Genomic DNA, 22,137 nt, shown 5'->3' with positions numbered 1-22,137 from the left:
ACCTTCCTCCTCCTCCTCCTCCTCCTCCTCCTCCTCCTCCTCCTCCTCCTCCTCCTCCTCCTCCTCCTCATCTTTTGTCTCTGTTTCATCAAACCATTCAGACCTCCTCTCATCCTCCGGCGTATATCCCCCACCCGCCCCAAACACCGTCCAATCATTCTTACAATACTTGCAAGGCCCGTGATCCTTACGATCACAATGTTTTTCTAATTCATCTTCTGACTCGAAGATCTTGCCCCGACAGCGGTAATGTCGACAGGTTAGTATTTTTATTTGTTTCCCGTGTGAACGATTATCACTTTGTTGGTATCGATATAGATATTCGTTCCTCTTCCAGTGCCTTGGTAAGGCAAGATATTGATACCCGCATTTGGAACACTCGGTATGATCTCGCCAGACTTGATGGCTGTATAACTTCTGGTATTTTGAGGTTTTATACCTACACCGTGGATACCCGCAGGGGATCGCACCAGTGTTGTTACTAAGCTCTGATAAAATCGATGATTCCGATACGTGAGAGCTGGTGGATACTTGAGAAAGAGCGTCGTCTTCGCTAGCGTTTCCCCAACCTTCCTCCTCAACTTCCCAGCCTGTCGGGGAATTGAGACGGGACTCGTCCACAGGAGGATCCGGGTTTGTATATGAACCCCAGGGATAACCTGAACTCGGATCATATAACTCATTGGATAAATCCGAGTCCTTCCCATCCCGAGGACTCCAAATCGGCGTATGGGAACGCCCCATATAACTCCCCTCTCCTGGGGACTCTAAAGGCACCCCACCCTCAGCTTCATCATCCTCATTCTCATCACCCTTACCCACATAAACCCCCTCCGTATCCCACATCCAACCAACATAAGACTCCACGTGAATGCGACCAACAAACATATTTCCAGGTCTGGTAGACCCCAGGTAACACAAGAAATGTTCATGCCCAGTCGACTGCATATGCGGGAGTAACTTAGAGTGGTCTCTAGAGGTATATCTGCAGCGGTCTGTTGTGTAGCAGACAAATTGCAGTCCTTGAGGGACGGTTTGAGTGGAGCCATCTTGTGCATGTGGATTCATGAGGTTGGGGTTTGTTGCTACCTGGGATGAGGAAAGGGATGGGGATGGGGGTGGGGCTGAAGGATATACAATCTCAACCTCAGGCATTCTTTCATATTTTAATGAAACCTGGACAGCTGAGGGCAACGGCCACTCGAAGGAAAAGGCGGGAATTTCTTCCATTGTGATTCTGTGTAAACTTTTGGGATATAAAAACCTTTTGGCTCTACTAGTAGCTTGTACAAACTAAGCAGATGTTATTTGAGAAAAGGTTTTCTAGATCTAGTAAATTTACGTAAAGTAAATTGATACTAGAGTATTGTGGTCAATTACCTCGAAACTCTTAGCCCTTTGAGCCAAGGAAGTTTTCTATGATTTCGTAAGTAGATGTAAGTAAGCTTTGCTTCAAAAAGCCCGTAAGTTAGATTTGGATGCTCTGCTTGATTTGATGTGTTCGGTTGAGTACTTTTTCTCGCGAACCAGAAAAAAAAGTAGGTTTTTGTCTCGAATACTGTTGCTCGTCAAGTAGACAGAAAAGTCGATGTTTGTAAATCCGATTAGGAATTAAAAAATAAAATTAAACAATAGTAACAATCGATCCCGAAATTCGAAGTTAAGCAGAAAACCGATAACGGGGTAATCCGGCGAATGGGATGACAGTAAAATGGGTGAAAAAGAAAATATTAATGAAAATGATAACTCTGAATGAAGAACGGTCGAGGGGTAGAAAGGACAGAGTAGACAAAGGCACTGCGGTAAGCCAGCAAAGCCTTTATATACCTACTTATCTACCTACCTACCTGTAAAAAAATTTTAAAATGCTACATTGTCATTCCCATTCAGCGATTATAATGCTTAATTTTGGTAACCTACCCGGCATCATTTGTTCTAAATTTATAAATTTACAGAAATCGTGACTGCGTTGAGCTTGTTGGATGTCCAAATATGGCAATTCGCCCAAGTTAGTTATCACGCAGATCATTTGTTCGCAACCGCGATCTTGGGAGTGCCGGAGTTCGAGGTGCAAATAGAAGGCTAGTAGGGCTCGAGAAACCTAACCACGCCCCCCAAAAATGAGCTCAAAACTTGTAAATGCCTTCATCTACCGTCTTTACCCCTATCAAAAGATACAAATATTTCAAGCTGAGCAAGTTTTTTCAAGTAAACTGCAAAATGGTCGAGATTTACAACTCGTCATGAAAAATTTAAAGCCCTAATATAATATACAAAATTCCATAGCGATAGGCCAGGGCCTGATTACAAGACTAACGTAATTTTAGTCTCCAGGCAAGCCTAATCCCTCTCAATGTTTGCTTGATGTTATTAATTCTAAGATAAAATTCGTTCCTCCAAAATGCGAATGATAGGATATGAGTAAAAAGGAGGGGAAGGAAGGGAGAAAAAAAAAGTGCTCTGAAGCCTGCAACGTCTAAAGCCGTATGTATATGCCTGTTGTTTTCCGTGATCTTTATGCGTGCTTGATAAAGGGTTTAAACAGCCTCCGTTCCATGAAAGAAGAAAAAGAAATAGAAATATGAAAAATCAACATAAAACCATACCAGTCACCCACCCATATCTTTTTTGTATGATGCCCAAGATTTGCAAAAACGAAGTCTATCATGCCAAATGCAAAGAAAAACAAAACATATATTGAAAAGATTCGTTGACAGACAGAGGAATTAAAGAAGGGTATGAAGAAAAAAGTAAAAAAAATAGTTATACCGTCAAACCGTGCCAATGAAATACTCCTTGAGGAAACGACAAAATTGCCCTAAGCAAAATTGTAGAAAGATTTAACATCATAATGATCTGCTAATCCACTTTTATGTTATGAGGAAGAAGGGGGAGGAACACGTAGCGTCAATCATGAATTACAATGCAGTAAGAGGGGAAAGAAAATGGAGTGAGGAGCTAGGGAAACCAAGAGTCAAAAAAAAAAAGAAAAGAAAGAAAGAAAGAAAGAAAGAAAGAAACAATAGTGCAGGACCTTTGGGATATTTCGAATGCTCTGACAGTCGAAATCTCCAAGGTTCCCAAGGCAGGAAAACACCCATTTACTCCTCACCCAAAACGCAAACAGAACCATTCGGTCTATTGAATAGAAATATCACATAATCAACAAGGTAGAAAGGGGCGATTCTTACCCCACAGAGAACAAACGGCTCCTCTAAGTCGCTGCTCTTTGCATTTGGAAACCTGTTGTAACTCCAGTTCCGTCTCCCGATTTAGCATTTCCGTTGGTGGCCCCGCCATTAGCAGTCCCGCCATTGGTAGCCCCACCATTAACGGTCCCGTTGCTAATCCCACCATTGACATTTTCCGCTGACGGTCCCCGGCTCATTGCTCTCAGACTACGTCTTTCTGCCCTCTCCTGCGTTTCAGTACGTCTTTGTAACCTTAGAGTAACATCCTCTTCTTCTTTCTGCTGTAGGGATTCGGAGGGCAGCAAGATTGCGCGATCAAGTTCGTACGGCAAGCCACGGTGGCGGCCTCGGACCATCATCGCCATGATGACAATCTTACTAAACGTATTGAATTGGCCTGAGAATGAAGTGTTGACGTTGGGATATCCGAGAGATAGCCCGACGGTTCCGTAGGCGGAAATAACTTCGAAGAGGCAGGCAAATTGGGTGAAGGCCTAGTACAATATTAGCAACCCGTATCAACCAAGAAAGGCATTCTATCATTAATATTGCGAATACTCACATAATCTTCACGACTTGATATCCTTGTTCCTTCCGATATACAAATCGCGAACAACCCCAAAAATACATACCATAAGTCGAATGACAATTGTCTCCTTAAATGGGCGCCAACAAATGAATGATCGTTGGGGTTGTCATTTTCCTCGTGGTCGGCGTAAATGCCGAGCGACCTTTCCTCATAAACATTTGTTTTTCGAACGCTAATAGCGATCGGGAAAACTGAAATGTACATCATGACTTTAAAAATCATTAGCTTAGATCAGAAGCGTATGACAACGGCGTACTTACTAAGATAGCTGACTTGAACAGCCGGGTGTAGATTTGCCAAATTCACAACTGCGAAACCCGCTGTTCTCGTAGAGACAGCTTGGAAATAAGCATCTAAAATGCGATTGTTGACTGAGAGCGCGGTGATATCCGGGTTGTTTAGGTCTAGAACTATGAATAATATAACGTCCGTAGCGTTCATTATTACCAAGACACCGAACAACCACCAAGTGGCTCGGCTCGGAAACAGCAGAGTAAAGCATCGTCGCGGGTGGGTGAGAAGAAAATGCAAACTTTCTTTGGCTACCCAGTTCTCAGGGCATATTTTCCAAAGCACCCAAATGATAAATCTAAGCATGCATGGAAATCCCGTATTGCCAATAATGATAAGGTATGAGAGCAGGAGGAGTGGCCAGGTCGCTGTTTGGAAGGACAACATAGAATCGGGGGTCAAGGTAAACCCCAAATCCGTAAACGCAGACGAGGAAGTAAAGATTGCCCTAGAAGGTGTCAACAAAGCGACCTGATATCCTAATAAGTCGGACTGTATTTCTACTTACCACCACGTTCGATTTTGGTGAGCCGCATCTACTACAGCTGCATATTTCAATTGTGTATGGATCCACGGGAGTAGACAGATGATTCCAAAAACCTGGAAGAATAAGAAGTAGGCTACAATTGTCAGCAGCCTCTGGGTACTTCCGGTGGGGTTCAAAACCTACCAACTAGGATATATCCTAAAGTCCGCAGGGACCTATACTCAACGCCACCTAACTCATCCTTTTCCTCCTCGGAAAGCTCGCCATAGTTAAACTGCGAGTTCCTGCCGATTGTAAGTGTATGAGGAAGGTAAGGCGCAGGTTCGGCATTCTTAGTGCTCTTCCTCGACGGACTAGACCCTCGGCGACGATGGAAGTTGTTGGATACAACTCGATGGACACCAGGACTGACTGGGGTAAGAAAGTAGTTCTGATCTGTAGAGCCTCTAGATGTCGCAGTTCGGATCCGCTGTCGGGCGTTTGAATGCATCGTCTCACGAGTCATCGTCGGTTCATCAATTGTGATAGCACGCTTGACTAGACCGGGAGTTTCCGGGACGGGCGGTAGAGTCTGCTCCTCGTCTTTCGGACCCCTTTCCTCATCTTCGGACCCACCATCGACGAACCTGTGTGCAATTCCAGATCCACCTAGACATAACGAGTTAAAAATTTAAACGTTCACACACGGGGTACCCTCAACTTACGGTTTTCGACATCAAAGGGGCTAGGTACGACGATTACTTCAGAGTCCTTCCGGTGCCTAGGCTTAGGTTCTGCGAAACTGATGTGCCCAGGGGCAGAGGTCTCGCCACCTTTTTCCAGGATCCCACTTAACTCAGTATTGGCGGGAATGGCTGACATAGGAGGTCGTGGCGGCGTTTCATCGTCATCCTCGATTGCGAAATCATCATCATTATCATTAATAGTATCAGAGAACAAACCACCAGGCTTACTGTGCCTCATTGCAAGCTGGTGATTTCCATCCGACCTCGATCTGGAATGAGACCTTAACCCTGGGAAACTATTGCGTGTGTCAGATCAATTTACGTTAAAAATAAATCAAAGAAAAAATAATTTAAAAATCCCCCATAAAAAAGGGACGATAAATAAATAAGATCAAACTAAAGGATTAAAGAAAACCAAATAAAGAGGTAAAACTCACTTTATAGGACGATTGGGTCCATTAAACCCAAAGTTTTTCCTAAATTCTTGCAGGTCCTTATTGCCACTGGTTGTTTGATCTTCAGTTTTTTCAGATGGCCCGGTTTTCTTCGCCGAGTTCAAGAGAACCGTTATTTTCCTACCAGCTATAAATAAAGTTAGAATGCTTCCAGGCTATTATGTCAACGTAGAAAACCCACCAACACCGCGTTCTGCCTGATCAGGACCTTCCGACTTTCGTCTAGACATGGTTCTGCGCGACGAGACCAGTGTCTTGCTCTGCGCGACAACTGTTTCGAAGCGTTTCTCGAACCAGTAAAGTCTGATAAACACCACCCCGGTGTTTATAATGATAGGGTTTGTGATCCATGGTACAAGTATAAGGACGACTTGTTGATATGTTGTCAATGTATTCAAATCCACAGTGTTGAGGCCGGATTGTGTACTCGATCCAGTAGTAAAAAAGAGACAATCAACGTATGGAAGGTTTTTGAGAGGAAAGATCAAAATCGAACCAACAATGGCGCACCCGATGATATAAAAATAATGAAGAGTGATGAAGTTGAGCCTCGGGGGGCGAATTAGTTCGAACCAAGCAGACCAATCGATTTTAGAGAAATCTATCATTGTGAATTCCAAGCTGCCGTGAGGGAGAGGTGACGTGTATGAAATATGTTTGTCGTGATGTTGACTGGAATTTTTTGCGATAGACAGCTATTGGCGAGAAAGTACGTAGACAGAGGTTCGAAGTATTCTTTTTGTTTGTTGAGGCTCAAGACAGTTTGCAAGGGCCGAACTGTTCAGAGAACGTGTCGACGAAAGGTCGATGTTAGAGAATCAACATGATGCCAATAGGTGATGGAACAAGTTGAATGCTCGCAGACGGTCCAGGAGGTCTCGGACGGTATAAATGGGAATTTGGATTTATTCCTATAGGGATTAGCTACGCAATGGACGTCCCCGTCAGGTAGCGGAGCTGCACACGTTGGTGGATTCTATGGCTGAGAGATGCCTTCCGTACGGGAAGCAAGGTGATTGATTAGGGGTATTTTCGGCTGGCTGCAGAAGAAGAGAAACCCTGTAGCTCGACTATTGCCAAGTCGTCAATTAATCCGTTCGTGGTCCGACCGGGAGATATCAAAATAACCAATGCAACGATCGTGAGGCGGCTTTCTTTTGATGGAGGTTTTTTGGGGACGTTGAGATGGTTTGAAGGCTGGATCGGGTGTAGGTTGTGGTTGGTGCTTTATAGACCGGCTGGGCCCGCAACTTCCTCTTCCAACGGCGTGACCGTTGCTGTGAGCAAGGTAAGCATGCACGACATACAGTGAGTGCACTTCCTCTTCTTTCCGCCTGCAACGTATGGATATCTTCTTCCTTTTCGTTAAATATGCTACCCTGCAGTGAGACCAGTCCTTCGCAGTAATTCGCAGTAGTAGGTGAGTTGGTTTTTAAGTAAGTAAATTCCGATTCGATGCCAAGCGAACGGTGGTTTTTTTTTTTTTGATAGATGAACAGATGCAAATGGACAGTGGCGGGCTGAAAATATGATATGATACGTAATTTTTGTGGCCGAGTTTGAACTTCCACGCGACTCGGGACTACTCGTAGTTACTTTGAATCCATGAAATCTAATGTCATGACATGCCGTTATAAGTTAGCAATGAAGATGGGCCATCTTGGTGATTGTCTATTGCATAGCACTGGAACAAGTGGGCAGTCCTCTCAATTAAGCTCTTATCTTTCTCAAGCGCTTTTCTTTGTCAACAGTTCCACCAATACAATTAAATGACTGATACCAACCTAACCGCCAGCAAGAGACACATCACCAGTGCACCATCGCTCATGCATTAATGCACCAACGACCATTGGAACAAGGTAAGTATTCTACTAATTAAGTCTACGTATGCATGGCTAGCGCTATTCCATTCATCTGATGTTTTTTTTTGTTCTGTTAGGCCATCACAAATGTTAGATACAGGTATCACAGGACCTGATAACAGCTGTGCCAAACTGTTGGATACCCAAGCCAGCTGCCGCTCGTTCGATTCAAGAAGGGTTCTGCGATCAGACAAGCAAAGTTGGATGGTCCTTTCACAATCAAATACCAGAATCCTGAGACATCCTGACCTGGTATACATCAAAGCTGACATGACGTCGAGTCTGGGCCTATAAGTACTATACATTGCATAGGTAATATGCCTACCTGGGTACTTGCCAATATCGACAGTCTTCTAGAGCAAGCCAAGCTTTATAGGGCTGTTTCGCTAAGGTTGAAACGAAGCCATCACCAGGTCAGCCTTATGGTCCCTTGCGACCTGCTGCTGCTGCTGCTGCTGAATTGCCTAGGATCGCGATCTTGATATATACCTAGGTATATATATATATCCCTCAGCGAGATCAGAATGGGCAAAGGTCGGACAAAAACACTATCAAAGTATGGAATTCTAACATCATTATGAACGGCCCCTGGTACTGGATCACGTCAATCGGTGGATCCACGGGCAAGCGGACACCGCCCCATAGGCCTATACAGGCTAGGTGTCCCGAACTAAAGTTTAGTACAACCGCCCCGAAAATTTGGCTGGTTTTTCCTACATTATGTCGAAGTATATTCTTGATAGGTAGGGCTTCGGATATTTTCTTTCATGACAAGCTACAGGAATAACAGCATCCTTCCACCCATCGTCGACCCTCCCTCGATCCCGAATAAAACCGCTCCACCACCCAAAAAGAAAGAGAGAAAAAAAATTAAAAATTTTTTCTTTGTGCAGATTGGTGCAATCGACAAATGACATAATATGACATGCACACTTTTACATGAGCTCGTTTTTTTGCATAAAAAAAGGTTCCGAAGCGAGAGGTGTCAGTTATCTCCAGAATTTGCTAATATTGGACCCTATCTCTAGCCATTCAAAATCCTCCCCTTTGGCATGAGCTTAGAGCTGCCCCATTATATCATATTGCATATATATGCTACACGCTCGAAAACCCGACTCTCGGGTCTCTCGGGTCTCTCGGGTTTTCTGATCTCACAAAGCTTGAGGTAAAATATTAACTCCAGAATACAATTGCAAACCGGGACGGTCTTCTGTCAAATGAGCCGACTGTTCCAGCAAAATGTAAAGCCGCCTCCATGATTCCGGTGGTGGCCAATCAACTAGTACTGAGATACCGGACTACAAGCTTGCAAGCTCCTCGGGTAGCCCGAACAAGAATAGTTGTCGGTTCATGCAGTCTATCTGCGGTATCGGGTACACAGCCGGAGCTTGGAGCTTGCACATGTTACCTCGTAGACAGTACAGTACCGAACAACCATCGATGTAACTCCTCCCCTCTCCTGATTCAAGCACCAAAACCAAACCGGCCTACGGTCACCTCTAACCTCTAATTCAAACCGGAGGAAGTCTGGGGATATGTGCTTAGCTTGGTCTGATTGGAGCTCGTCCCCATGGTCATGCATATATTCGAATTCCCCCATGTGCTCACTGCACAAGTAAATCTCTGCAAGCCTTGGGAAGGTGGGACCTTGAACGCCCAGGATCTATCTATAATATCGTCCCATCGCACAGTACTTTGTAACTACAATTTACAGTAGCATCTTTCGTTTCGTAAAATAAGTTTTCCTTTACCGTGTGAGGTTTTTTTTCCCCTCGCTGGAATTTTTATTTTTTTTAGATTTTTTAATTTCTTGTGAGGTTATATTTTATATTGTTGGCTGGGTGCTCTCTTCTTCCTCATCTCTTTCTTAACATACAAGCTTCCCCACCGCACATTCACCAACCTCATCGCACATCAACTTCCTTCCGTCCGCCAAACACTTCAACTTCGTCACAATGGGTATACCACGTTAGTGCAGCCTCGAAGCCATATTTATCATCAGAAAGGGACAGTCGGCGAGCTTCTACTAATATCTCTCCTTTCTACAGTTTGGGAATCGCCGCCAGACGCTAAGACGCTGGACAAGGCATCAGCAACCAACCGCTGCGACATCCATACCTCGACCCACACCTCCTCCGGAACCTCCACACGGATACCATCCGCTCCCGGCCCTTCAACGTCCACTGGAAGAGGCACAGGGTCCCTTGCCTACGATTACATTTACTCTGGCTCCCGTCCTATCCGTCGTCAGATACTCGATTCCTCCGATACCATTGAAATTGAAGACCTCCAGAATGAGCGCGAACACGAGAATCAGATCCGTGAACGAGAAAGAGAGAGAGACCTCTCTGCTCGGATGGAGCGTAGTCGTCGAGAGCGTGGAGAACGACGATCAGCTCACATGGAACGGTTCTTGAATGCGAACTATCATACTCCACCGCTCCCAACCACCTCAACAACTTCACAACGGTCGAGACCTCAGATGATCCAACCTGCTTCCGACCAACTGCTCACATTGAGCGAATTCTTACGAGAGACATCACCTCCCCAACCTAGGAATAACAGTACGGCACAGAATCCATCCAGCGAATTATCTGCTTTGCAGCAACTTCTAGGTCTTCGAGCGCCAACCTCCAATAGAGGCACCGGCGAACGCCGTGACATTCAGGCTTGGGAGCGAGCACTTAGTGCTGCTGGCATCCCACCAAACCTGACACCGGCTACTACCGCCGTATCAACCTCCAATGCAGCAGCAACCATCAGCAACCCCCCACCGGTACCGCGAAGGTCGGCCAGCATCTCGACAGAATGGCCACCTACCTCCCCGGCAAGGTCTAGCTCACCGGGCGCCCGAAACCAGGACTCGTTCCAAACTCTCGTAAATCAAATCCGTCGTATTGGTGCTCTACAGGATTACATGCTTAATAGCGTTGACGAAACCGCTGCGAGTCTCGAGGAATCCCTTTCCCTGCACAGCCAGGCACTAAATCAAGCACTAAATACGCAGTCCTCCGCGCCTACTGCCGATACTTCTACATCTGCAGCCTCCCCCACAGTTCTTCCCGACCTTAACTCCCAAAACTACCATACATCTCTCCGCATTCGCGAAGCTCGCATTCGCACAATGCAATCTCGAATTGACCTCCTTGCCTCCGAATTCGCTTTACTTCGGTCGACTAGACGGGAATTACGTAGAGCCGAAAACGAGGCCATCAACATGTTCCAAACAGCTGGTGTTCTTCCAACTTCGAGCACTCCAGCGCCAGTTGCCCTCTCCACTGCCACAGCTGCCGCGGTTGCAGCACTAGAAATCCCAACAACCACATCGCCGCCACCGATCTCTTCACATCCAAATCCTTCAGATTCTATACGAACAGAGGTCGATGAAGTCGACGAGGCACTCGACGCCGAAGGCAACAGCAGCAGAAGGGTCCTTAGGAGCACCTTTCTCCCAGCAGACCTAGGCGACGAAGCGTTGTTCCGACATTTTGAAAATGCCGAAAATAGAGCAAGAGTCCGAGAGAGGTTAGCAGGTGTCAGAAGAGAGCTGGAGGCGGAACAGGCACGGAGCACAGAAATAATTCAAGAACAGAGGCGGAGGATGGCGGAAGCATTAGCTGGGACCGGGGTCATGATTAATGGAGAGGTGGAAAGAGGTGGTGACGATGATGGAGTCTGATAGATTGTGGTATATGTTTTTTTTTATGATTACCTAGCATGCCGAAGATGGTTTGATGAGGGTTAGATGTGGTTTCGTTTTGCACAATCTTTGTTTTTCTATAAGTCTATCTAGCAGGCGTTACGAGATGAGATTTCTTAATGTTGAATGAAGTACCTATTCTCTTTTTTGTGTGTCTATGTCAAGCTGGAATAGGGCTGTGATATGTCAGGATTATATGCCCTTGAGATGCGATTTATACAAACTTGATCAATTGAGTTTCCAGCCTACATGCAGTACTAATGCGTTAGCTCTAGCAAGTCTGGTTTACGAGACAATACAACTTAATCTATGTTTTTTCTTATACTTTGTTCCTTTCTTTCTTATGACCAGTTTGAAACTACTCCTCTTGTTTGTTATTATATTAAATTCGTTCCCACAGAACGCGTATTTAATGCTTCTGAGAGACAAGATATATACTATATACATGAATTCCTAAAATAATATAATACCCATATTCCCTTGTCCTTCGATAGAAGATCTACTTCCTGTTCCACCCACTGATAGTATCCTTCAAGCCACCCTTCATGACCTTATCTGCATCCTTCTCGCCCAACTTGGGGCCTTTGGTAACGCTATCCTTCAACCCGTTTTTAACGGCATCACCGATTTGCTGGCATTGGTCACCTTGGAAGGTACAAACGAAACCGATACCGTTGACGACACCTGCGCCGATGTTTTTCCAGTTTTGGGGATTGGGGATCGGAGCCGCGGATATGGCAGTGGCGGTCAGGAGGAGGGAGAGAATGGTTGAGGTGCGCATTTTTGCTGGTACTGTTTCTTTTTATAATTAAAAGTTTGTAGTTGAAGTATTGATAAAGATGGATATCCAAGATATAAGAAAGAGTTTTTAAAGAGTGGGATAGCAAGTTGAATCTTTACTCTGGTGATAAAGGAGTGTGGAGTATTATGGTTTGGATAGTACTGGTAATTTAGAAGACTTCTCGAAGAACCTTACAAAGAGGTTTTATATCCAATCCTCCAAGGTCGACTAATACTTTTCAAAGCTCTCGAATCCTTATAATTCCGGGGAATATCACGCATGGATCACGCAGAATATCGCAATTCTTCCAGTACGAATTGAATCCATATGCCGTTCATGGTAAGGATATCTCGACTCCATGGATCCAATTAACTTAAGCCTGGCTTAATATCTACCAAGCTTACTAATATATACAGAGTTCCCGTCCCCGGGGAAGGTGTATATTAGCCTACAGTAGGTAATCGAGTTCTGATGATGCTTGATCTGAGACTTTAGGAAGGGTATCTGGTGTATTGTGTAGCCCATGATGCTTGTTCTAAGACTAGGTAAATGCTTGTTAACGTTTGGAACTGTAGGCTTAATTACCGTTCATACTCCTTGGATTTTTAAGGATTTCCTTGAATACAGTATTTTTTTTTAACTAAGGAGGAAGTTATAAAATATTTTCTGCTAAACTGTTTCAAGTTACTTTGGATTCATTGACTTAAGACTCCTGTTGAGAAGCTAGAAGCTGAATTAAAAATCGTCAACTGTGCTGCACTGCACTGCCTTACACAGAGCTTACAAGCGAGGGGGCATTTTCCAACGCCTTCCCGTGTTGTCTTACCGACATTTCCTTCCAAACCTTCCAGAAGTTTATAAAAATCTCAACCCCTTCGGTTTCACTTCTCACCACACAAGCCACACCTTTTTTTCCAAATTTGAAGCTTCCTGCTTTAGAATAATGCCACATTCATAGCTGCATCAATAAAAATATAAAATATCCATTGGGATTGGGAAAAAAGAAAAGAAAGCATTATCCATGAGTGCCCGTCAACGGCATTCGAGGATCACTACCGACGACGGATGGACCACCATTTCCAACTCAAATTCTCGAAAGAGCAAGACTCAAAATGGAAAGAACAACAATAATAAAAAGAAAGGCAGCGGACAGAAGCAAAACTCCATCGAGAAAAAGAACGACAATGCATCTTCAGCAGCAGAAAATACGACGGAAAGGGGAAAAAATAATTCTGCGCTTTTAGCGCATAAATCCGACTTAGACTTCCACAGTAAATCAGAAGTCGTTACTGATGGGAAAATAGACAATGCAGAGTTGGAAAAGGTTAGGACGAGAGTTGAGAAGCAGATCGCGGGGTTTATGGCTTCGGAATGCTGTGGGAAGGTGAAGGAGATGGTTAGAGGGGAGTTTGGAGTTACTACCCCTCCTTCTGTCGAGGGGGGTGGGAATGAGGAGAATGGAAAGAAGGAAGGGACTATCAAGAAGGTTCTTATTCTGGCTCTTGGATCGCTATCCGAGACTTTTAAGGCTGCACCAGGGTACCAACTTGCTGCAATACTATCGATCATTGAGGTTCTTAAAGAATCCTACGGGTGTCAAAATAAGTCTACAGATACCGAAGTCCCCGAAAAGGAGGAAGAAAAGGAAACAACAGAAAAAAAAGAGGAACATATTGATACCGATGATACAAATCTATCAATCCTTTCTTACGACCCAATCTACACTCCAATCGACATCTCCATCCTCTCAAGCTATAATATCACCACCGTCTCCGCTTCTTCTCTCCCAACAACCTCAATAAATCAAGACTCTTGGGACAAAGATTGGTATGAAGATGCAGTGGTTTATATGCCACACGCCTCCGTATGGCTGAATCATAAGTATCTCATGTATAAGCCTAAAGTATGGATTGGAAATACATTCGAGGTTTATGAAAATGCGGTCAGTGGGGGTGGGGAGGTTGATGAAATGTTGAAGGAGGCGGCGAGGGTTAGAAAGGAGGAAGGGTATGTGAAGGTGGAGTGGCCGGAGGAAGGATGGGGTGGTGGAGCGGTTTTTAACAATTTGGTGGTTTATGTTAGGAGGGGGAGTACCGGGGTAGAAGTGACGGGGTGATAGGGGAATGAAAGTTACGAATGACGGATATGTATGATACCTATTTTACTGACGAGGTGAAAGAGGGTAGGCGTTTGCATATTAAAGGGCAAGCGGTGGGTTTAGATACCCATAGACGCATCGTGGGTTATGTTTCGGATGGTACCAGGTTAAAGCGTCGCTATGATGGCTTTTGCGAAGCAGTCTTGCAAAATACAATTAAGACATTAGAAGTCGCAATCAGGTATACAGATTATTATATATCATTCTCCCATAGCCTTACATTAAAAAGGTTTCGGTACGCGGCTAAAGTCCGTTGGACAATTGAGCAATAGGGTAGATTATTCTAGCACCTAGAATCTCACGTCGAATAATTAATTCACTAATAAAATAAAAAAATGCCCCCAAAAGTTCGGTTTATGACGAGTGTGATAGCACCGGCATTACCACGGTACTATTATACTTAGGTATGAATATTGAACTTCTATTTCAAATACCTCGTATGGTATGTGAAAAAAATATATTAATATGGCATCTAGCTTTCTAGAACCCAGATGCATCATGATCATGAACTATAACTTATACGTATGATAGCTCACAATATAACTAACAATTAACCCCAACTGTTAATTCGATATTGATAAACAAGTAGATGTAAGAAGATTCTTGAGTCAGTCTATTCACTCGCAGGTTAGTCAGCTAAATAATAGTGTAAAAATTCGAATTCGATAGTTTATGGGAGTAATATATTTCAGCGGCTCTAATTTACCGATAGACCTCGAGACTACGATAGACCCACAATATTAATGTTGACAACTAGGAATAAAATTTAAGCGTTTTCCGAGAAAGTACAGACCACACAGACAAATCAGCAGATATGTGCAGCAGCAGGAGTGCGGTTAGTGCTAATTTTAAGAATCCGCTAACTAGATCCGAAATACAGAACAAAAAAAAAAGAATTCGAATCTACAACAATCAGGATTCGCACATGGTCACCCACTGTACTACTGGCTGATCGATAAGAGGCTTATATAAGGCAGAGCGGACGGGATACCTAGTGTTCCTCTTTCTGTGGTCGTAGATATCAACTTTGTTCATTGTGAAAAAGATGAATGGTTTTAATCACAAACTTGAAATTTTCAAAAACAAAAAAAATGAATCTACAACAATCAGGATTCGCACATGGTCACCCACTGTACTACTGGCTGATCGATAAGAGGCTTGTATAGCGCAGAGCGGACGGGATACGTAATAGTCCTCTTTCTGTGGTCGTAGATATCAAGATTTGAAGTGATGTGGTAATTATATTGTGGAGGGTTTGTGTGTAGGGTTTTGTAACAGGGATTAAAGAAGAACGCTAACTCGCTTGGGAATCTCGGGTTAAAAAAAAAGAAGAGAGCCTTCAGGGCTTAACATAGTTCGAAGTCTTCAATTGACCGGGTGGTATTGATATTTTCGAGTATGAAGAGCGAATTTAGGAATTTCAACTTTAGAATGGAATATTTGAGTCTAAAACCTTTGATTACGAAGCTCTTCTTCGGCTCTTATTCAAACTGGCTTCCTTATAAATTTTATAAAACAAAGATTCAAAATGTCAAAGTAAACCCAATGGACAGATCCCACCAGGTCGAAATCCAAATCACCAAGCCTCGAGATGTGTTGGCTGTGGTCTTTCCCTGTTGCAGTTTTGTGCGATCGTTGAAGATCGACGAACGAGCTGATATGAGGCCGTCTTGGCATTGTGTGTCGCGCGAATGTTAGCAAGGACCCCTGACCAGGCCATCCATCCGCATGACTTCGTAATTCAACCTTTCGACTTCGCCAAAAATAAACGTCCCCGCCAAAGACATTGCAGGCATCTCGGCCATGAGTCTTACGCGATTGTCTCCCTTTTATTCCTCGTTTCGTATATACATATAAAACCTCTGAATGGTCAGTAAAATTTCCTTTTCTTCGCAGTCAGCTGGAAAACCTGTATTGCTCATTTGGAAGCGAGAGCTAATTGCAAGGCGTACTTTCTGGTATCTACAGTTCCCATTGAATCACAATCTTTGCCTTTCGATGATATAAAACCTGTCCTTTCGACCGTTAAACCCCGATGCTCCGATGTTAAGAATATAATATATCCCTTCCAACACTCCTAAATTCACCGTATAAAACAAGGAAAGGAAACAATGCCTTTCCTTTTCTCCCATGTCTGCGACCTTCTATCCACACTCGAGTCCCTTTACAACCCCTCCAACCCCACCAATGCCAACGAACTCCCATTTCAGTATAAAATCCACATAAACTCATGGCTCACATACTTCCGGTCCGACTTACCACCTGAACTCTGGCTACCTTTGTTCTCGTTGTTATGGCCAGAGGGGCGGCCGGATCGAGTGTATGGCTTCAAAGAGGATGGGTTGATCACTGCTATTTCGGCGGCAATGTGCTTCGGCAGGGGAAGAATTGAGGAGTTGAAAGAGTGGAGAGTCGGTGGGAGGGGGGATATTCGTCATAGAGATCTTGGGGAGTGTGTGGAGAGGGTGTTCGCTCTGAGTGTATGTTCCAAGTCGTTCGAAAGAGTAATTGTGATGAAGAATAGGAACACTTATGATTTGAGAACTACCTCCAGGAAAACGTGATATTACCGTCTAATGCCGTTACGATTACCGAAATCGAAGAAGTTCTTAATGAACTAGCCTCCCACTGCCGGTTTTCCAGTTCAGACATCCGTGGCTCTGAGAATTCGAGAGGGAAGCCGCTTCTTACTACCAACAAGAATGGTACTCCGATTCGCCAATTCCTTCTCGGAAGGATCTATATGCGTCTTTCTAGCCGTGATGCGAAGTGGTTTACTCGTATAATATTGAAATCATTGTTGCCCGTGACTCTAGAACCGGATAACTTGTTTCGTGAATTCCACTTTCTATTACCAGAAATATGGAGGATAAGGGGTCAACTAGAGTCCGCATTATCCGTGCTAGGGAGCAAGACCTTTAGGTTGTTCCCCTGTGCACCTAGTCCCGACGACGAGGAAGAGCTGAGGGAGGCAGCGGAGAGGTTGTTGTTACCGGAGATGGGAGTTAAAGTTGGACGACCGGTTTTTATGAAGGCACTGAGTTGTGAGAGAGTGATAAGGATGGCGGGAAGAAAGACATGGGCTTTGGAGAGGAAGTACGATGGTGGTATGTTCTTCCTTGACTTGCCCAGTATACGAAACACGGACCCTAACAATAGCAGAATACTGTCAAATCCATATAGATCTGACAAGGGATAAACACGACTGGTTGAAAATATACAGCAAATCCGGCCGGGACTCGACGCAAGACCGTATCGGTTGTCACGAAATAATTCGCAAATGCCTTCACCTTGACGACTCCACGAAAAGGAAAATAAAACAACGGTGTATCCTAGAAGCTGAGTTTTTGGTATACTCCGATACCGAAGATAAGATTGCAAGCTTTCATAGTATACGCAATCATGTCATGCGGTCTGGAACATACGTTGGGACGAGTTTGTCCGTGGTACATAAACACCAGTCCACAGAGCATATCATGCTAAAGTTCTTTGATTGCATTCTATTAGATGATATTTGCACACCAGCAAATACGTATTCTGCGCGAAGATATCATTTGGAGTCGTTGATTCATCGGATAGAGAATAAAGCGGAGCTAGTGACCAGAAAGCTCATAGATTTCTCTAGACCGGATGCTCGTGATACTTTCTTTGAAACCTTTGCGGAGGGGATCGGGTTGAAGTGGGAGGGCTTTGTGATGAAACCCGTTGAGGGACGATATGTTGGTTGGGGTGTAGGGACTGGAAATTACTGGGTCAAGCTTAAGAGGGACTATATTCCGGGGTTTGGAGACAGCGCAGATTTCGTGGTGGTTGGAGGCCGATGTGGTGGGAAGAGGGGGGTTGAGAGAGGATGTAAGTGTTTATACTGTTGCCCATGAGTTATAGAAACATGCTAACGGGGTGGTTTAGTAAACCCCGCTGACGCCAATACGTTTTATGCCGCTTGCCTGACTAACAAGCAGGAAGTGGTGACGTCGGTAAGTAGCGACATCCTAAGCATATTCTAAGACAACATCGACGCTAACCTGTGTACAGGCCGCAAAACCCATTTTCAAAGTTGTCTTTACGGTTTCCTACAATCTCACACAAGCGGATCTCACGTTCCTTAGATCACACAGATACTTCCATGGAGTCGGGTACTCTAAGAACCCTGACACGACGTATGAAGTCCTACCTTTGGAAAGTCACTTCCCTGAACCGGATTTTTTGTTCAATTCGCCGCTCGTGTTAGAATGCTTTGGCGCCGGGTTTGATAAGGCCGCGTTCTCGGATTATTGGACTCTACGCTGGCCTAGAGTCCAGAAGATACATAAAGAAAGAGAATTTACAGAAGCTGTGACGTTTGAGGAATTGCAGGTTATGGGGGAGAAAGCGAGTACGGTGTCGGATGATTGTATGGATGAGATCAAGGAGTGGGAGGAGAAGCTTAAGGCGTCAGCTGAGAGAAGACGGCGGCTCAGACCTTTTGGCACAGAGCAACCTAAGGGGATGCTGGCCAAACCGGTCTGGGAAGCCGATTCTCAGACGACGAAGAAGTTGGCGGCTGTGAGACAGTGGACTCCTGTGGTTGATTCTCAACCTTCGTTTCGGGCATCACAAGTTACGACACAGACGGAGTCGCAACCGTCGCAAAAGTGAAAGAGGCCATTGTCGCAGATATCGGAGAATGGGCAATCCATAGGGAAGGAGTTTGAGGACCCAGAAGCTACACAGACGCAGGATAGTCAGGAATTGGCGGTTTTGACGTCACCTTTATTCCAAAGTCGGGTGTACTTGATTGAATGTTTATCTGATAGATCGGATGTGAAAGAACTTTTGAAGACTCTAGAAGTGAATTATTGCGGAAGCTGTATAGATTTGGCAGCTAGTGGGGAAACCAAGATGCTGAGTAGAGCGAAGGAAAAAGCGATCCTACTCGTTGACGAGGCACAGCGGGACGATATTACAAAATTCCTTACAAGGCTGGGGAAAACCCGACCAAGAAGAAAACTAGTGGTCGAGGTTTATAGTTGGAGGATTTTGGAGAAGATGAAGGAGATACTTGAGGCCAAAAATTGTGGGGAGTCGGAACAGGATTGGTTGAAGAAGAGGCGGGTGGCGGTGGACTGGAGTGTTATGCATTTGGATACGATATCGTCGGCGTTCTAAGCGTACGTTCCAGACTGCTCTCTTTCCCCCGTTTCATTCTTTTCCCTTGCAATTGATTGACTTATTAATATAATCCACTCGTGATGTGTATTATATTATAAATGTCCTGCTTACGTTTACTTGTATATTATATATCATGATACCCGGGAAATGCGAATTGAATCCAATCAAATTAACAGCAATGCAATGGTTGATATCATGTAAGCGCCTCCAAGATAAGTCCGCATCGGCCAGCATAGCTCTCTTTTCTGTCAAGATCGTTACATACCCGGGCAGGAGGAAGGATTAACGAATGCTAGAGCCCACAATTGCAGGCCAGGGATGAGCTCCCGCAGCCGTGATTGGTCAATGACCATGAGTAGGCTAGTGGCAGCAGCATCATGTCATGTCATGTTTTTTTTTTCTCTCCTTCGATTCCGAGACCTAGCAGCCTGTTCCTGCTGTAATCAATGCGGTTCTAGTTTGTTTGATCAAGCAAATCAATCAATCAGGAAGAGAAAGAGGAAGAGAATAGTTAAGTAGTTAGTACCCGAGCTACGCTGGAGTTTAGTTCGGTCCAGTCCCAGTCCCAGTTAATCAAGTTCAAGTCAACCACACCGTCATCCGGAACCTCACGTTTTCTTTTCCTTCTTCTTGATACCCGCCGTTATTTCCCTCTAAACCGCCGAAAGGGAAACCCTTCTGAACCCCGGTCTTACCGCCGAATTCTTTCATCATCCTCTTGCCGACCGTGCAAAAAGTTATCCTCAGTTTAGTTTCGTAGTCGTCTGTCGGCTTCACTGGAAATCCCATCTGAAGTTCCTTGTTAAGAATTTTATCCCACCAAAAAAACCATCCTTTCCACCAATAAAAACCCCGCAACACCCGAAATACCACCTCTTCTTCTCAGCCACTCTTCTTCCCGACATTACATATAACCCAACAAGTACTCCAGACCTCTTTTATATCCATACCTACAGCCAAAAAGAAACCATGTCCACCTCGATTCTCAGATTGGTCTCTTCGGCCGCCGTCGCTACCCGTCCTCTCTCCGTCCTTCGAACGGCAACCATTCCTCGTGCCGTCGTCTCTCGATATGCTGCTCCCTCCGCGACATTGGGTGTGAGGGGTTATTCGAGTGCCCACGACGAAGAGACTTTCGAGGAGTTTACTGCTAGGTGAGGAAATATATTCAATGGCTGAGGGGAGAATCGTGGGAAAGCCGGTGTGGTTTTCTTTATGCGGGGAGAGACTGGATCAGAAAATCGCGGGTGTACGGAAGCGATTTTTTTTTTTTAAAAAAAAACAACCACTTCTCTTGATATTTAGACATGCATATTGCCGGGATATGGCGGAATAAACCATTCAATTGGGACGAAACAGTTGGCTGATATGATGTTTATGATAGGTATGAGAAGGAATTCGATGGTGTACAGGATGTTTTCGAGCTCCAGGTTAGTTATATATTCTCTCCCTTTTTTTTCCCTCTCCACGTTTATTTTCGTATATAAAATTTCGGATACGGGCTATATGATAAGCGCATCCTGCTGACTAACCGACTACTACTGTTACTACTATATAGCGAAACCTGAACAACTGCTTCGCATACGATCTTGTCCCATCCACCTCTGTCATCGAGGCTGCCCTTCGTGCCGCCAGACGGGTGAATGACTTCCCCACTGCCGTCAGAATCTTTGAAGGTGCGTCATACTCCACGGCGATTCTTATACATATTTTTTTTATATTGGGAATATGGAAAGGGGCTAATATAATATTTGGGCAAATGGAATACAGGCATTAGAGCTAAGGTCGAGAACAACGTTCAATACGAGCAGTACCTCTCGGAACTTAAGCCCTTAAGAGAGGAGCTTGGTGTACAGCTTTCCGAGGAACTGTACCCACCTGCCGCTAAGAAATAGAGGACGTCCATCACCATAGAATCATCAATAGATGGATAAGAGGGGGAGGTATACTATAGCTGACAGTGAGAACGAGGGGAAACCACCGTTCTTGCGTGTTAGGTAACCCTTTTCGTGGTACTCTTGGAAGTCAAATCCATTTTCTTTGGTTAAGGAGGAGACGGGATTGTCTTTCAGGTTTCTCCATGGAATTGTCGACTGTAAAGAAAACTCTTGCGTAATTGTTTCACAACCTTTTTTTTTTTTCCTGTTCCTCTTAAATAACTTTTTTTTATGTATCTTCTTTGGTTGATATACTCTTTTTTACTATTCTTTCTGTTTTTTTTAAAAAAAGACACACACACACATTGGATTGTCGGATGAAATGACGACGAAAAAGAACTGGGAGTTGGCGGTGGCGGCGGGAAATGAAATGAAAAAGATTAGCACTTCGGTGTACTATTACTTCAACTTTGATTTGCGTAGATGTATACTAATATCTGTAAGTATATAAACGATATCTGGAGTAGTCCTCTACAGGCTTGCATATCGATTGATATTGTATGCCCGTGGAGTTTCAGAAACATCGAATGACAATCAATCGAATGTACCTTTAATTAATACACTGAATTCGAAGGGTAGTCGTCGAATAGGGCCATGAGAGGAATATATTAGACGTGGGTTCAGCCGTGAAACAAGCTTGCAAGGTGATAGTGGCCATGGTAGTACAAGGTCCCGTCTGCGTAGGTTGTGTAACCGTCAACACCAGTGTTATTATATAGGATACCTCAGTATACTGTGCTGTTATTGAACCTAAGAAATGTAATTTCGGATAGACCAGTCCCTAGCCGGATCAGCGCCAGTGTATCGTTT

At 44.4% G+C, this 22,137-nt stretch overlaps 7 protein-coding genes across 7 annotated transcripts; 4 read left to right on the top strand and 3 right to left on the bottom strand.

The window, feature by feature from the left end:
* Positions 1 to 269: 269 nt before the first annotated feature.
* On the bottom strand, positions 270 to 1,230 carry AOL_s00007g387 (uncharacterized protein; the record flags this gene model as incomplete). The annotated part of the gene is made up of 2 exons (XM_011120288.1): positions 270 to 406; positions 444 to 1,230. 2 exons carry the CDS (start codon positions 1,228 to 1,230, stop codon positions 270 to 272), a joined length of 924 nt encoding a protein of 307 aa, XP_011118590.1.
* A 1,984-nt stretch (positions 1,231 to 3,214) lies between these two features.
* On the bottom strand, positions 3,215 to 6,346 carry AOL_s00007g386 (uncharacterized protein; the record flags this gene model as incomplete). Its single annotated transcript, XM_011120287.1, has 8 exons — positions 3,215 to 3,685; positions 3,754 to 3,989; positions 4,041 to 4,519; positions 4,580 to 4,691; positions 4,742 to 5,206; positions 5,263 to 5,579; positions 5,721 to 5,865; positions 5,920 to 6,346. The coding sequence occupies 8 exons, from the start codon at positions 6,344 to 6,346 to the stop codon at positions 3,215 to 3,217; spliced, it is 2,652 nt and encodes an 883-aa protein (XP_011118589.1).
* A 3,209-nt stretch (positions 6,347 to 9,555) lies between these two features.
* AOL_s00007g385 (uncharacterized protein) lies at positions 9,556 to 11,279 on the top strand (the record flags this gene model as incomplete). The annotated part of the gene is made up of 2 exons (XM_011120286.1): positions 9,556 to 9,568; positions 9,649 to 11,279. The coding sequence occupies 2 exons, from the start codon at positions 9,556 to 9,558 to the stop codon at positions 11,277 to 11,279; spliced, it is 1,644 nt and encodes a 547-aa protein (XP_011118588.1).
* A 520-nt stretch (positions 11,280 to 11,799) lies between these two features.
* AOL_s00007g384 (uncharacterized protein) lies at positions 11,800 to 12,081 on the bottom strand (the record flags this gene model as incomplete). Its single annotated transcript, XM_011120285.1, has 1 exon — positions 11,800 to 12,081. The coding sequence occupies one exon, from the start codon at positions 12,079 to 12,081 to the stop codon at positions 11,800 to 11,802; it is 282 nt and encodes a 93-aa protein (XP_011118587.1).
* A 1,021-nt stretch (positions 12,082 to 13,102) lies between these two features.
* On the top strand, positions 13,103 to 14,197 carry AOL_s00007g383 (uncharacterized protein; the record flags this gene model as incomplete). Its single annotated transcript, XM_011120284.1, has 1 exon — positions 13,103 to 14,197. One exon carries the CDS (start codon positions 13,103 to 13,105, stop codon positions 14,195 to 14,197), a length of 1,095 nt encoding a protein of 364 aa, XP_011118586.1.
* Positions 14,198 to 16,350: 2,153 nt separating this feature from the next.
* AOL_s00007g382 (uncharacterized protein) lies at positions 16,351 to 18,877 on the top strand (the record flags this gene model as incomplete). The annotated part of the gene is made up of 5 exons (XM_011120283.1): positions 16,351 to 16,719; positions 16,794 to 17,346; positions 17,423 to 18,091; positions 18,149 to 18,216; positions 18,275 to 18,877. The coding sequence occupies 5 exons, from the start codon at positions 16,351 to 16,353 to the stop codon at positions 18,875 to 18,877; spliced, it is 2,262 nt and encodes a 753-aa protein (XP_011118585.1).
* A 1,482-nt stretch (positions 18,878 to 20,359) lies between these two features.
* Positions 20,360 to 21,285, top strand: AOL_s00007g381 (uncharacterized protein; the record flags this gene model as incomplete). The annotated part of the gene is made up of 4 exons (XM_011120282.1): positions 20,360 to 20,544; positions 20,775 to 20,820; positions 20,949 to 21,066; positions 21,161 to 21,285. The coding sequence occupies 4 exons, from the start codon at positions 20,360 to 20,362 to the stop codon at positions 21,283 to 21,285; spliced, it is 474 nt and encodes a 157-aa protein (XP_011118584.1).
* Between the last annotated feature and the right edge of the window lie 852 nt (positions 21,286 to 22,137).

The sequence above is a fragment of the Orbilia oligospora genome (assembly GCF_000225545.1).
Source record: "Orbilia oligospora ATCC 24927 unplaced genomic scaffold scaffold00007, whole genome shotgun sequence".
NCBI classification, from domain to species: Eukaryota; Fungi; Ascomycota; class Orbiliomycetes; order Orbiliales; family Orbiliaceae; genus Orbilia; species Orbilia oligospora.
This window is presented reverse-complemented; position numbering and strand designations above follow the sequence as displayed.